The 14603-nt window shown below is 48.9% G+C and overlaps 1 protein-coding gene across 1 annotated transcript; it reads right to left on the bottom strand.

Annotated features, from left to right (window-relative positions):
- Positions 1–846: 846 nt before the first annotated feature.
- Positions 847–14373, bottom strand: LOC310669104 (UAP56-interacting factor-like). Its single transcript, XM_083422684.1, has 9 exons — positions 13978–14373; positions 11679–11816; positions 9560–9702; positions 9230–9345; positions 8354–8426; positions 4626–4669; positions 4200–4274; positions 3195–3306; positions 847–1680 (listed from the first exon to the last, which is right to left on the bottom strand). The coding sequence occupies exons 1-9, from the start codon at positions 14072–14074 to the stop codon at positions 1540–1542; spliced, it is 939 nt and encodes a 312-aa protein (XP_083278810.1). The 5' UTR covers positions 14075–14373; the 3' UTR covers positions 847–1539.
- Between the last annotated feature and the right edge of the window lie 230 nt (positions 14374–14603).

The following is a 14603-nucleotide window of genomic DNA, read 5'->3' as shown; positions in this document are numbered from 1 at the left end:
CACCGTTCCCCCATGCAGCTCAAGGATCTCCCCCCTCCTCATTTTATGCTCGCAACAACCCTGTGAGGTAGGTTAGGCTGAGAGACAGGAACTGGCCCAAGCTCACCCAGACAGCTTCATGGTTGTGTGGGGATTTGAACTCTGGCCTTCTAGGTCCCAGCCCAACACTCTACCCACTACACCACACAGCCAGACCTCCCTCCCCCCCCCAGTCTGGAGTCCAATTCCCAGAAGCCCACTGGTTCTATTTTGAAGTACTCTTGAGACCCACTTGGTATGAAGAGTTGGACCGCCTTGTTCTAGAAGATTGTGCAGGCTTGTCCTCATAGCTTCCAGAGGTAAACTGCATGGTGATATTTAACTATGTTGAAACAGATCATTTGCATTCTCACACAAATGAGAAAGAGGAAGGATAATGGCTAAATAAAGTATCTTCTCCTACTTATCTAAATCCCTCCAAAAGATTATTGGTATAGGAGCTCCAGAGTGTCTGGTGAGAGCCATGTGGTTGAGCTGGAGCAACTAGCTCAACTCTCTCCACACACTGAGTTTTTCAGGTAGACCAGGGGTGGGGGGACAATAGCCTTGATTACCTATTTACTCCCAAGGTAAGGGAAAATGACATGGCTAAGATGGCAGGATAGCTTACTCTATGATGTTAACCCCTTCATGCACTAAGTAGACTGAAGCATGTTGGTTATACGAGACTGGTTATCCCACACAACATGCTCTCATGCAACCCATGCCCTCCAACTGAAACCCATTTCCTGGACGATATCAACATTGTGTTTTGTGCCTGTGAACTCCATAGTGAATATTTTTATTAGAAAAGAAAACAGCCCAGTGTTTCAGCTTCTAAAAGTTGTTTTATTCAGCGCACTGTTACAGATTGTCACACCCAAATCATCAAAAGGAATCTGCCAAAGTGCTTTTCCAGGCAAAACGGGGCAGAGGGAGAGAAACAAACAACCTCAAATTCACTAGACCAGGGATGGGGAATTCTGTGACCCTCTAGATGTTGTTGGATTCCATCACCCCTGACGGTCGGCCATGCTGGCTGGGGCAGAAGGCCATTGGATCTGACAATATCTGGGAGCCCACAAGATTCCCGGCCCCCACACTACACAAACAACCAGACACTCAGCTGTGAGGCATGCCTCTTACTGGAGGAAGGGTCACTCCAGAGGCAGCTGTGGCATGAGGGTGCTTGATCATGCCTTTGTGGGCACATCTGAGGATTAAAGAGGGCCCCTATGAAGCTTGCTTGGAGATCTTCTTTACCACATGGCTCTTCAGCAAAAACACAACTGTACTAGCAGCCATACAGACTCACACCTCAAAGCTGGATCAGACAGTAGGCTACATCAGGAGGAAGTCTGGGGCAGAGGGGCCTAGAGTGGGAGTCAGAGCTGCTCTTAGGGCTGCATGTCTGAAGCATGGGCAGAAATTTTTGAGTGTGAGGTTGCATGGGGCTGTTTCTTTGTGTTTTGTGATGCCAAGCTGCCACCCAGACAGAGGCAGGCAACCAACCAACTGGGTTTAGGGGCAAGCTCCTTTGCAAAGCCAGTCTGTCTTCACAGAATGCAATGGCAGAGTGACCATTCGGCCTGTGTTCTGCTTCGCTGTGAAATGGCGTGTGTTCCTCAACCCAGAGAACCTTTCGTTCAACGTCAAGCTCGTCTAAGGAAGAAAAACATAAGAGTTAGTCTTGAATCCCCACAAACATGTGCTTGGAGATGTCAGCACACAGCACATTTAAAGCACATCTCCTCCCACCCACCCACACCCAAAAAGTCCTGAGAACAATGATTTGTTAAGGGTGCTGGGAACTGTAGCACTGTGAAAGGAAAACTAAGGTTCTTATTATTCTTTGGAGGGGGTGGAATGGTGAATACACAGCTCTGCTGAACACAGATAGATTTAGCTTTGGAGACAACACATGTATGACCATAATCTTCATGTGAGTTCCTGGCGACCTTCAGCTTAAACACACCCTGCTCTGAAGTGAGAAAAATCCATCACACTCAAACATTCCTGCACGAAGCTGCCCATGGCAAGGTTATCATACAAAACCTAGAGATTCTGATGTGCAGGAATGGTTTCCTTGAGGGCATGTGTAATAGGGTACAAAACCCACCTTCTATATTTTGAAGCCCAGGAGTTAAGAAACGAGGAGTCCACCCAACCCCAGTTCAAGCTGGGGGTTGGACTGGAAGAGAGACAAGCTAATGTCCCCAGAATTGGGGGGAAGCTTGGCTAATTTCCAGGTTAAACTGAACTCTTTAGTACCACCCCCCAGAGCACCATTATGTGGGTCCTCTGAAGCATGAGAAAGCTCAGAAGGTAAGAACAGGGCTTTCCTCCCCACTCCTAAGTTCAGCAGGTGGCTAGAGGTGGCCACATGAACACCCCCTACCGCACCCCTAGCATGGGTTCAACTTTTAGCACAATTGAACTTTAACAAAAAGTCTTCAACCAGATGGCATACAATGCTTTGGCAGCGGCAACTTATCATTTTCTTGATCATTTTCTTGATTACAAGCAATTAAAAAGGCGGACAATCTTGCAAAGGAGTGTTGCCATTTAAACTGCTGGTTTGACGTAGGAACCCGAAAAAAGAAAAGGGAACCAACTACCCAGAGTCTGCTTCATATTGCCCTCGTTCTCCACCTCCCTCTATCCTAAGGTAAAGGGTAAAGGGACCCTGACCATTAGGTCCAGTCGTGACCGACTCTTGGGTTGCGGCGCTCATCTCGCTTTATTGGCCGAGGGAGCCGGCATACAGCTTCCGGGTCATGTGGCCAGCATGACTAAGCTGCTTCTGACGAACCAGAGCAGTGCATGGAAACACCATTTACCTTCCCGCCAGAGTGATACCTATTTATCTACTTGCACTTTGATGTGCTTTCAAACTGCTAGGTTGGCAAGAGCTGAGACCAAGCAACGGGAGCTCACCCCGTCGCGGGGATTTGAACCACCGACCTTCTGATCGGCAAGTCCTAGGCTCAGTGGTTTAACCCACAGTGCCACCTGTGTCCCTCCCTCTATCCTGGTTACAAACAGGAGTTAAGATTTGAAAGCCTTGTTATCACCTCATTCCCTTCAATTAGCCAGCTGCTCTGGCAGATGACATCAGTTCTTTCCCGCTTCCAATATTCCTGCTCCAAAAGCCTCCCAATATTCCTGCTCCTAACCTGGTTAGCCATAGCCCGGAAGTTGAATCTCAGGGGAACACCTTTGGGCTGGGAACGGCTCATCTTTTCTGGGCCTCTTCTCCCCCTCGGGAAGGGGTGCTTGGTTCCTGGCCTGTGAAATGCACGCAGAATATAAAGATGCCTTCTTTCCATGAAGCCAAGGAAGAAGGGTGGAATTTGTTAATCTCCCAAACCTTCCCAAGTAAGAGATGCCGGAGTTGCGTCACCTACAACTTCCTCAGGGATCAAGCAGCTAAGAAAAACGAAACATCCCACCTGGGCACGGTTTCTGAGAGAGCAACAGCAGAAGTTCTGTACTTTGAGGGCAGAAGACACACACTCTGGAAGATGAGCATTTGCCCAACGGATTCTGGCCAGTCCATGAGGGCTGCCAGCCCCTTCCCACTCCATCTCAGGCACAGAACACATTGGCTCTGCCACTCCTTGGCTCTGGCGCCACCTACTGTTGGCCTCTTTGCCTTCCACCCTACCAGTCCCAATGAGCACCATCCACCCCTGCACTGGTCCAGAGGCGCAGAGGCATAGCTAGGTGATCTTGCACTCCTGGCAGAACCGTCCAGATTGCGCCCTCTACCTACGGACAAGTTAGCTCTTCTTTCCTTCTCTCCTCCAACCCCCCCCCCCCCAATTCAATTCACCCTCTATTAAAAACCTTTCCTTATGAGGCAATAATCAATATTTTTATTTATTTATAGACACATAGCTAATTTTGTTGTGTGACCATAAAATGTGTGTGCGTGGGGGGGGGGGGATGGATTCTGCATACTACCTTGAGCAGTTTGGGGGGAAGGAGGGAGATAAATGTGTGAAAGAAAGAAGGAAGGAAGGAAGGAAGGAAGGAAGGAAGGAAGGAAGGAAAGAAAGAAAGAAAGAAAGAAAGAAAGAAAGAAAGAAAGAAAGAAAGAAAGAAAGGGTGATAGAGCAGGAAGGTGAGATGCACAATAGAGAATGGGCATTGTTTTCACTCAAGGCAACATAACGTACATGCTTGCTTGACTTGCTTGGGGGTTAGACACAGAAACGGTCAGCACACCTCCAGGATTGGGTTCTGGCTGCCACCTAGAGAAAGAGAGACAGGGAGAGGAAGCAAAGAACCAGACTCCTAGCAGCAGCAGCAGGAGGAGGAGGAGAACTGGAGTGAATGGAGCACAGACTGATGAAGACATGCCAGCGTTGGAGGAGGTTGAGAAGGCTCCAAAGGTCAGACACTCATCAAGAGAGCACCAACTGAGGTGCTCTCTACAAGTCTCCTACAAAGTAAGGTTGGTGCAACCCTAGAACCTCCCACCTGGGGGAAAACAGAGCAGGTGCTCTGGTTATGCCAGGAAGGCATATTGCCAATCCTTACTTTCTCTCCTCCACCACTGCTTTTTCTTCCTTCAGAAAAGGGGGGCTCTTTCCACAACTTACCTCCTCCTCTTTAAAGGCTTCCCCTCCACATTGGACTTTGTTTGCTGTAAGAAGGAAGAGAACAACAAGCATGACAGAAACCAAAACTCCCAAAGCAAGGAGACTTGGTTCCACAGTATGGATCGAAGCTCTCCACAGACTGTAGCTTAAAGTGGATTCCTTGTTTATTTTGCAAAATCTTAGAACCTCTAAACAGATTACAAAAAGAATAAAGTAATAAAATTATCAGTAAGAAACCACATTTGTTAAAAACTATTTAAGATCCTCTCCTCTGTCTTACATGATTGTTGTAAGGATTACAGAGAAAATGTTTGTAGAATACTGTGACTACTTAGGGAAAACACAATGCAATTTTAAATCCGGTCAGTCTTACAGTTGCCCCTTTAAGAATGGGTTGCAGGGCCAACTGAAGCCAGAGGGCAATGACAACACATCCCTCACTGGATCACTGAGAGCCAATGTGGTGTAGAGGTGAGAGTGTCGGGTTGGGACCCAGGAGACCAGCATCAGCCATGAAGCTGAGTGGGTGGCCAGGGTTGTTGTTGAGATTGAATGAGGAGGGGAAGGGATGATGATGATGATGGTGATGGTGATGATGATGATGATGATAATGATAATACCACACCCATCTGGCTGGGGTTCCCCAGCCACTCTGGGCGGCTTCCAACAAATATTAAAAATACATTAAAATGTCACACATTAAAAACTTTCCTAAACAGGGCTGCCTTCAGATATCTTCTAAAAGTCTGATATTTGTTTAATTCCTTGACATCTGGTGGGAGGCCATTCCACAGGGTGGGTGCCACTACTGAGAAGGCCCTCTGCCTGGTTCCCTGTAACCTCACATCTCGCAGTGAGACACTGCCAGAAGGCCCTTGGCACTGGATCTCAGTGTCCAGACAGAACAATGGGGGTGGAGACGCTCCTTCAGGTATACTGGGCCGAGGCTGTTTAGGGCTTTAAAGGTCAGCACCAACACTTTGAATTGTGTTCAGAAACATACTGGGAGCCAATGTAGGTCTTTCAAGACCGGTGTTATGTGGTCTCGGCGGCCACTCCCAGTCACCAGTCTAGCTGCCACATTCTGGATTAGTTGTAGTTTCCAGGTCACCTTCAAAAGTAGCACCACATAGACCACATTGCAATAGTCCAAGCGGGAGATAACTAGAGCATGTACCACTCTGGCGAGACAGGCAGGGTCTCAGCCTGCATACCAGATGGAGCTGATAAATAGCTGCCCTGAACACAGAATTGACCTGCGCCTCCATGGAAAATTGTGAGTCCAAAATGACTCCCAGGCTATGCACCTGGTACTTCAGGGGCACAGTTACCCCATTCAGAACAAGGGAGTCCTCCACACCTGTCCGCCCCCTGTCCCCCCAAAACAGTACTTCTGTCCTGTCAGGATTTAACCTCAATCTTTTAGCCTCCATCCATCCTCCAACTGCCTCCAGACACTCACACAGGACCTTCGCCGCCTTCACTGGTTCTGATTTGAAAGAGAGGTAGAGCTGGGTATCATCCAAATATTGATGAACACCCAACCCAAACCCCCTGATGATCTCTCCCAAAGGGTGCATGTAGATGTTGAAAAGCATGGGGGGGAGGACAGAACCCTGAGGCACCCCACAAGTGAGAGCCCAGGGGTCTGAACACTCATCCCCCAACACCAGTTTCTGGACACGGCCCAGGAGAAAGGAGCGGAACCACCGTATATCAGTGCCCCCAGCTCCCAGCCCCTCTAGACAGTCCAGAAGGATGTTATGGTTGATGGTATCAAAAGCCACTGAGAGATCCAACAGAACTAGGAAACAGCTCTCACTTTTGTCCCTAGCCCGCTGGAGATCATCGCCCAGCACGACCAAGGCAATTTCAGTCCCATGGTGAGGCCTGAATCCTGACTGGAAGGGATCCAAATGGTCCGCTTCTTCCAGGTGTGCCTGGAGTTGTTCAGCAACCACTCGCTCTATCACCTTGCCCAAGAATGGAAGATTTGAGACTGGACGATAGTTGGCCATATTGGCCAGGTCTAGAAATGTTTTTTTAAGAAGTGGTTTAATGACCACCTCTTTCAGCAGGTCTGGGAAGGCTCCCTCACAGAAAGAAGCATTCACCACCCTGTGAAGCCCATCGCCCAGCCCTTCCCGACTAGCTTTTATAAGCCAGGATGGGCAAGGATCAAGGAGACAGGTGGTTGGTTTCACTCATCCAAGCAGCCTGTCCACATCCTCAGAGGTAACAGGTTGGAATTGATCCCATGCAACTTGACTAGACAGGACTCTAGCACTCTCCCGCCCCAGCCCTGCTCCCATAGTAGAATCTACCTCTTCCCAAATCTGAGCTATGCAAAAGCATTGCAGGAGATCTTGGGGTCCCTACCAGGCCCCGGGGACGAAGGTGGTTCCGATAGATTGTGAAGCACCTGAAAGAGTCTCCTGCTGCTGTTTTCTGCAGATGCAATAGAGGCAGTGAAGAAGGTCCTCTTTGCCATCACCATTGCCACTTGGTAGACTTGACGTTGAGCTCTGACCCATGTCCGGTCCAATTCAGAATGAGTTTTCTGCCACTGGCACTCTAGCCGTCTCAGTGATTGTTTCCTTGCCCTCAGCTCTGGAGATAACCACAGGACTGTCCGGGCTCCATGCAATTGGAGAGGGCACTCGGAGCCAGAGAGTCGATAGCCCTGGTTAACTCCGCATTCCACCAGGGAATCCACCAGGGAATCAGCTGAAAGCCCGTCAACATGGGATAAAACACCCCCTACCACTCTCTGGAACATCCCCTATCACTCTCTGAAAGCCAATTGGATCCATTAAGTGGCAGGGGCGGACCATCCAAATCGGTTCCACCTCCCTGCAGAGGAGAAGGGTTGCAGATAAGTCCAGTTGCACTAGGAAGTGATCTGACCATGGCACTTCTTTTGTTTCACTTTTACTTACTGTCAGATCACCCACCTCACTAGAGGTGAACACCAGGTCTAAGGCATGTCTGTGACTATGAGTTGGGACAAACTTATTCAGGGACAGCCCCATGGAGGCCATGCTTTCCACAAAATCCTGACTGGCCCCTTGTAAGGTTGTGTTGACATGGATGTTAAAATCCCCTAAGACAACCAAACTAGTTGTTTCCAGGAGAACATCTGGTATGACCTGAAGCAGCTCGGGCAGGGAATCCTTGGCACAGTGGGGAGGTTGGTACACCAAAAGGAATCCTGTACTATTGCCAACTTCCAGACCATGCACTGAGAGGTCTTCCCAATAGGGACGATGTAAACCACTTTAAGCTCCTTGGAGAAATGGTTGGGGTACAGATGGAAAAAAATAAATAGTTGTTGTTGTTGTTTAGTTGTTTAGTCATGTCCGACTCTTTGTGATCCCATGGACCAGAGCACACCAGGCACTCCTGTCTTCCACTGCCTCCCGCAGTTTGGTCAAACTCATGCTGGTAGCTTTGAGAACACTGTCCAACCATCTCGTCCTCTGTCGTCCCCTTCTCCTTGTGCCCTCATCTTTCCCAACATCAGGGTCTTTTCCAGGGAGTCTTCTCTTCTCATGAGGTGGCCAAAGTACTGGAGCCTCAGCTTCAGGATCTGTCCTTCCAGTGAGCACTCAGGGCTGATTTCCTTCAGAATGCAGAGGTTTGATCTTCTTGCAGTCCATGGGACTCTCAAGAGTCTCCTCCAGCACCAGAATTTAAAAGCATGATATAAAAGACAATGAAGAACTCACCCTTCGGTTGAAGTTGAATCTGGATTGCCTCTGGAAAAAAGCTGGTCTTCGGTTTAGCTGGAAAGGCTGGTTACTGGGGGGGAAATAAAAGGACCCTATATTAACACAAATTTCTGCGCACACTCAAGCCATAGATACTGTGGTAGATACGCCAGTCTCCAAGTGGCGAGACTCTGGGAGTGACTGTGCTTACGCAGGGCTCCGTTTCTAGGGAATGAAGGTCAGAGTAGGCTGTGGTGTCTTTAGTAATTATGGATACATTTACAAAGCATCGGACAGAGGGCTCAGAGCACTCACACCCCAGCAGGTCTTTCTTCCCCATCGGGGTTCCAGGCAAATCACAGCCTTACAGTTCAGCTTCCAGCATCAGCCAAATTCCCACACAAAACTCTGGCTCGTGTTCTTCTACGTTACAAGGCGATGACGTCGTGTCCAAGTAGGTGGCAGGGTGATCTGGATCCTGACCCCCTCCCCAAACATATAAAAATATATTTGCTGAATTTGGAATCTCAGTTGAAAAATTGTCCAGCCATTTGCTACTTGATTTTGCAAATGTTCAGATTCCCCAGGATTGGGAGGCGAAAACTGACACTGTGTCCTGCAAAGTGGCCTGCAGTCACACACACTTTTGTGGGAACAGAGAAGCATAGGAGCCAGCTCCTAGGGGTTGAGGCCCCTTTGGCTCCTCCAATAAAATATTTGAGGGGATCGCCCCCTCCCCCCAAAAATTGATGGGCATTGCCATTCAACTGGTGTGCATGTGCTGCGGTTTGTGATCAATGGGGCAGAGTAGGGCTTACCTCCCCACTCCAATATTTTATTCAGGTTTGCCTCCCTGCACAGAAGTCTATTCCTCCCGAAACCAAGCTTCCTTACCTTTGGGCGGTTGGTGGAGCAGCTCCTGCCCTTCGAAAGCGATTGACCCTTGTGGGATCCCTCTGCTGGGTTGTGCCATCCCTGCTCCCAACCAAGGTAGCATCTTCCTGCTGCACCTACAAATTAGCACAGTTTGCCTCAGGATTGGCTTCTTGAACATAAAGCATCATGGGCAGGGGAACAGCTGTCGAAGCCCAGCCTTCCTCATCCTGGAGTCCGCCAAATGTTGTCGACTACAACTCCCATCCATCCTATGTTGTCTGGGTTTATAGGAGCTGCCGTCCAAAACTCCTGGAGGGTATCAGTTGGCAAAGATTGCCATAGTCCTACCTGTTGAGCTGAGCTGGGCCGATTTAGGGGGCTCGTGCCTTTTGGCCCAAGGGCTGCTCTCCTCCTGGGACTGGTCACCCCATTCCAGAAAGGCTTCCTGTAATTCTGCTGCTTTTGAAACTCTCCTCTGAACCTGCTGGGTCCTAAAGAGACACACCATGCAGAATGTGATTCCTCGTCAATCCTCAGGTGTCGACAATTTATCATTAAAAACAATGTTTCTCTGCTATTTGCCACATCTGACTCTCCCCTGCCCCTTCCTCCAAAGGGGGATGAGTATGTGAAATTACCTGCACTTTTGCTATTGTACTATTAATAATAATATATCACCATTCATCAAAATATCTCAGGGCTGTTCCCAAGGTAAAAGCACAAATAAATAGTTAAAATAAAAACAATAAAACAATAGCACATCCCCCCACAAACACATTTAAAAGGCTGTAGAATATTAATAAGCTAGAGGCCTGGTTGAAGTTGGATCCTGGTCCAACTGCACTAAAAAGGTAAAGGTACCCCTGCCTGTACGGGCCAGTCTTGACAGACTCTAGGGTTGTGCGCCCATCTCACTCAAAGAGGCCGGGGGCCAGCGCTGTCCGGAGACACTTCCAGGTCACGTGGCCAGCGTGACATCGCTGCTCTGGCGAGCCAGAGCCGCACACGGAAACGCCGTTTACCTTCCCGCGAGTAAGCGGTCCCTATTTATCCAATACTTTGGCCACCTCATGAGAAGAGAAGACTCACTGGAAAAGACCCTGATGTTGGGAAAGATGGAGGGCACTAGGAGAAGGGGATGACAGAGGACGAGATGGTTAGACAGTGTTCTCGAAGCTACAAACATGAATCTGACCAAACTGCGGGTGGCAGTGGAAGACAGGAGTGCCTGGCGTGCTCTGGTCCATGGGGTCACGAAGAGTCGGACACGACTGAACGACTAAACAACAACAACAACAATTTATCTACTTGCACCCGAGAGTGCTTTCGAACTGCTAGGTTGGCAGGCGCTGGGACCGAACAACGGGAGCGCACCCCGCCGCGGGGATTCGAACCGCCAACCTTTCGATCGGCAAGCCCTAGGCGCTAAGGCTTTAACCCACAGCGCCACCTGTGTCCCTCCAACTGCTCTGGCTACCACCTAGTTTCTAATCTCAATTCAAATGCTGGTTTTTAATCTATAAAGCCTTAAATAGCTCAGGACTGCAATAACTCAGGGACCGCCTCTCTCCATATGAACCTATCCAGACCCTGCAATCATCATCTGAGACCCTTCTTTGTGTGCCTCCTCCATGAGAGGTCTGGAGGGTGGCAACTTGAGAATGAGCTTTTTCTGCAGTGGATCCCCACTTGTGGAATGCTCTCCCCAGGGAGGTCAAGCTGGCACCTTTATTATGCACCTTTAGGTACCAGACAAAAATGTTCCTCTTCAACCAGGCCTTTGGCTGATTGACATCTGATGCCCTTTTAAAATATGTTATGGAAGGGAGGGGGGTTATTGGGTTGTCTTTGTTTTTGTGAACCTCCCCAAGATCTGCGGGTACAGGGCGGTATACAAACTTTAATAATGATGATGATGATGTTTAGGATCAGAGTTTTCCTTTTCCTAGATGGCTTGTCCCAGGTTGACAAGCCCCATCTGTCTATCTCCAACATGAAAAGCCTATATCAATTCAGGAGCATCCCTCCTCTGCAGATCCTTGTTCCCCCACAACACTACTGATCCCTACCCTGATAGATTATTTTCCCACTTCATCAAAGGCCCATTAACCATGAAAGGAGGAGATTCTTTGTTGTGCTGTATTCCTAGTTCTGTGCTCCAGTTTGAAAGAGCTGTGCTCAAGTCATACTGGGAGCCAGTTCGTGCTATAAATCACTTAAACGTTTTGTCTCTTTTTATGTTCATTATTTTCATTTTAATATTCATTCATTCATTATTTAATATTCATTTTAATGTTCAATTTATGTACCCTCCTCTGGTCACCCCTAGCTAAAGGTACTTGCATGAAGCTGAAGGAGGGGTTGATATCTCAGGATGCCAACCGTTACAAAAAGCCCTACCAACTTATTTCCTGATTTTTGCCAACTCCCAAAACCTTCTCTTCCTGCTATTGCTTCTCACACATACCTTGCAGGTTCCTTGGTACCCAGCCCCAGAATCGACGTCTTCTGTTGCTATAGGCTGGATTCCAGTTCTTGAGCGGCTGCTTCCATCTGTTTTCCTTTGCGTTTGTCTGCCCTTTCTTGTTGCGCTTTATGATGTCATCTAAATTAGGGAAACCAACACACACAGATTACGTCAAGGAAATCTTCTCTTTTGTTTCATGTTGGCCTCCCAGCATTTTAACACAAGAGGATGGAAAGCTAACCCTCAGTATGTGGGGCAAGGAGAGTGGAACCAGTTTATCTGCAATATGTGCCCAGTTGACCCCTTTGACCTGCAGAACTGGCACCATTACAGGTGCCACATAATACCAATTCTGCATTTGTAAGAAATGCATATTTTTGTGTCGCAGCCTCTACAGTTTGGAACTCCCTGCCTGCCCATATCAAGCAGGCGCCTTCAGTATACTCTTCAGCACCTGCTAAAAATATTTTTGTTTAAACAACCTAATCCAAATATGTAAAGTGTTGGCATGTGTTTTAATCTGGATTTATCTTAGGGTTGATTTTATTTTAATTCAACTAGGGAAAATGTATTGCATTAAATGAGGCAAGGATAGCAGAGTGAGCAACAAACTGAACAGGCATGGCAATTTCTGAGCTGTATTAATAGCATCGTCTAACCAATATAGAAGTGATCAGTATGCCTTTACTCTGAACGCAAGGGCTCCTTACCTGGAGAACTGAGTTGAATTGCGTAATCATAGAAGCATAGGAAGAAGCTGCCTTGTACTGAGCCAGACCACTGATTCTTTTAGCTTAGTATTGTCAACACTGACGGGAACTCTCACTCCAGGGTAAAGGCAGAATTTCCTAGCCCTACCTGGAGATGCTATCAGAGATTGATACCTGGGATCTTCTGCATGCAAAGCAGCTACTCTGCCATTGAGCCAAGCATGATCCTTGAAGTGAATAATTACCACCATTCAAGAAAGTTTGAAAGTATTCAGAAGAGATCCCCCCCCAAAAGCAAGTCCTTCAAGGGGAAAAAAATGAAGGAAGCTGTATATCCTTCAGCTTGGGGTGTGGGGATGAGAGGAAGCCAGGAATTGGTTTTCAGTAATAGTATCAAACATAAACTCCCAATACTCAACGTCAGAGAGGGAATCATTAAATACTGGGTGCTGGTTATTAAGTTAAGTCTCATCAAATAACAGTGGATGCCCAAATGCCAACCCTGAATAACAGAGAGCACATTTCCAGCATTCCTATTTTCAGAGGGGGCTTTAGGGAGGCAAATTAGCCAGGCAAGCCAAGAGAGAGTGGAGAGATTTTCCTCTTTCTTTCATTGTAATTCCATTGGACGGGGCAGGGGCATATTTCCAGATCACTGACTGAATAAATGAGTGTGATGTTTGTGTGCACAAACAGATCTTGTGCCAAGGAAATGATGATTTGCATTGCCCGTCAATGCCATAAATAGACCAGGCATCACATCAAGCTTCTATTTTTGGAGAGGGCCAGTTTATCATGTCTGTGCTGGACTGTGGGGTTTTTAGCTTGGAAAAACTCCTGTGGGGTATGGTGAGGTGAGCCAAAATGTAGCTGTGATTTGAACCAGCAGGCTGCATCTAGATATACCCAGAGTAAACACACGGAAATTAATTAGAATGGCTAATTAAGGGCCATTAATTTCAATTGGTCTACTCTGAGTAAGACTTAGCTACAGACAACCAGTCCACACTGAGCCATCTGCTTTTCCCTGATGGTTCCCTTCTCTCTGGATGGAGGAGGGAGAAGTGTTTGGGTTGAAAATAGGCTGTCCATGGTGAAAGGAGAGGGATTTACTGAGAAACGGAAAAAGGAGAGGAAGTTGCAGGTGGGGGGGGGGGGGGTCAAGCAGAAGATGTGGGAGAAGACCCCACTTGGGTTCAACTAAGCCAATTGGCCTGTGGAATCAGGAATGGCATAGGTATAGACCCCGTGGGGACCCAACTTTGGGCACCTAAGAAGGCTGCAAGGAATTTGCAAACTTTGCCAAACCTTCCCTGGCCGGACATTTTCTGCGCCTCAGAGAGGTTCATAGCCAGCCTCTCCCGCCCCATATACGGAAGGTATATAGTGCATATTTTTTTGGGAGGAGGGGCGGTTCTCACCTGGAACCAGCCCCCTCCACCCCAACTTTGAGAAGGGCACCCAGTGGATCTGGTTCCGCGGGGATAAAGCCTATGCGGCTCCGGAGCAAGTCCATGGGGTGGGGTGGGTCCCCGAGACGCTAGGACACACCCAACCAACACCCGACGAGTGTGGAGAGCTGCACCTACCCAGAGACAGGTCTATCTCCTCAGCAGCCACCGCCGGCTCCGATCCTGTCCCACCACCGGCGGCTTCGAGCATCTGCCCGGCCCCCGGCGCTGCCATGGCCTCTGAGGAAAGAGAGGGGTGGCGGCGGCCGGCCGGAGGAGAGCCCTCCGAGCTCCCGCCCCCTGGCCAGCTGTCCCATTCCCATTCCCCGGCGCCGCCACCAGAGTCGCCCCCGCCCGCCCGCCCACTGCGGAGGCCGGCCCTGGCCTGTGGCGCGGCTTGGGAGGCGGGCGGGGTCCACCTGCAGACCCTTCTTCTCCATGGCCTCTGCACCGCTCTCAAATCCCAAAACAGCCTGGATCATGCCGAAGGCAGCGCCGTGTGTAGTCCAGCATGTTGTTCTCATAGTGGCCGAGCAGGTGCTCTGATGGGGAGGACCCGAGCCCGGGAGCAGCGCTCTCTTCGCCTGAGGGTTCCAGCAACTCGCATTCAGGAAGGTTACTGTCTCAGACAGTGGAGGTAGAGCACAGCAACCCTTATCTTTCTGCACCCCAAAGCGAGTGTTTCAAGAGGATAGGAAGCGTTTGCTGGAACAGGCAGGCCAGTGACCCATCTAGCCATGTACTAGATGCCTGTAGGCATAGGA

This window comes from Podarcis tiliguerta, assembly GCF_965153285.1.
Source record: "Podarcis tiliguerta genome assembly, chromosome: Z".
Classification (NCBI taxonomy): Eukaryota; Metazoa; Chordata; class Lepidosauria; order Squamata; family Lacertidae; genus Podarcis; species Podarcis tiliguerta.
The sequence above is the reverse complement of the archived record's forward strand: the minus strand, read 5'-3'. Positions and strand labels throughout refer to the sequence as shown.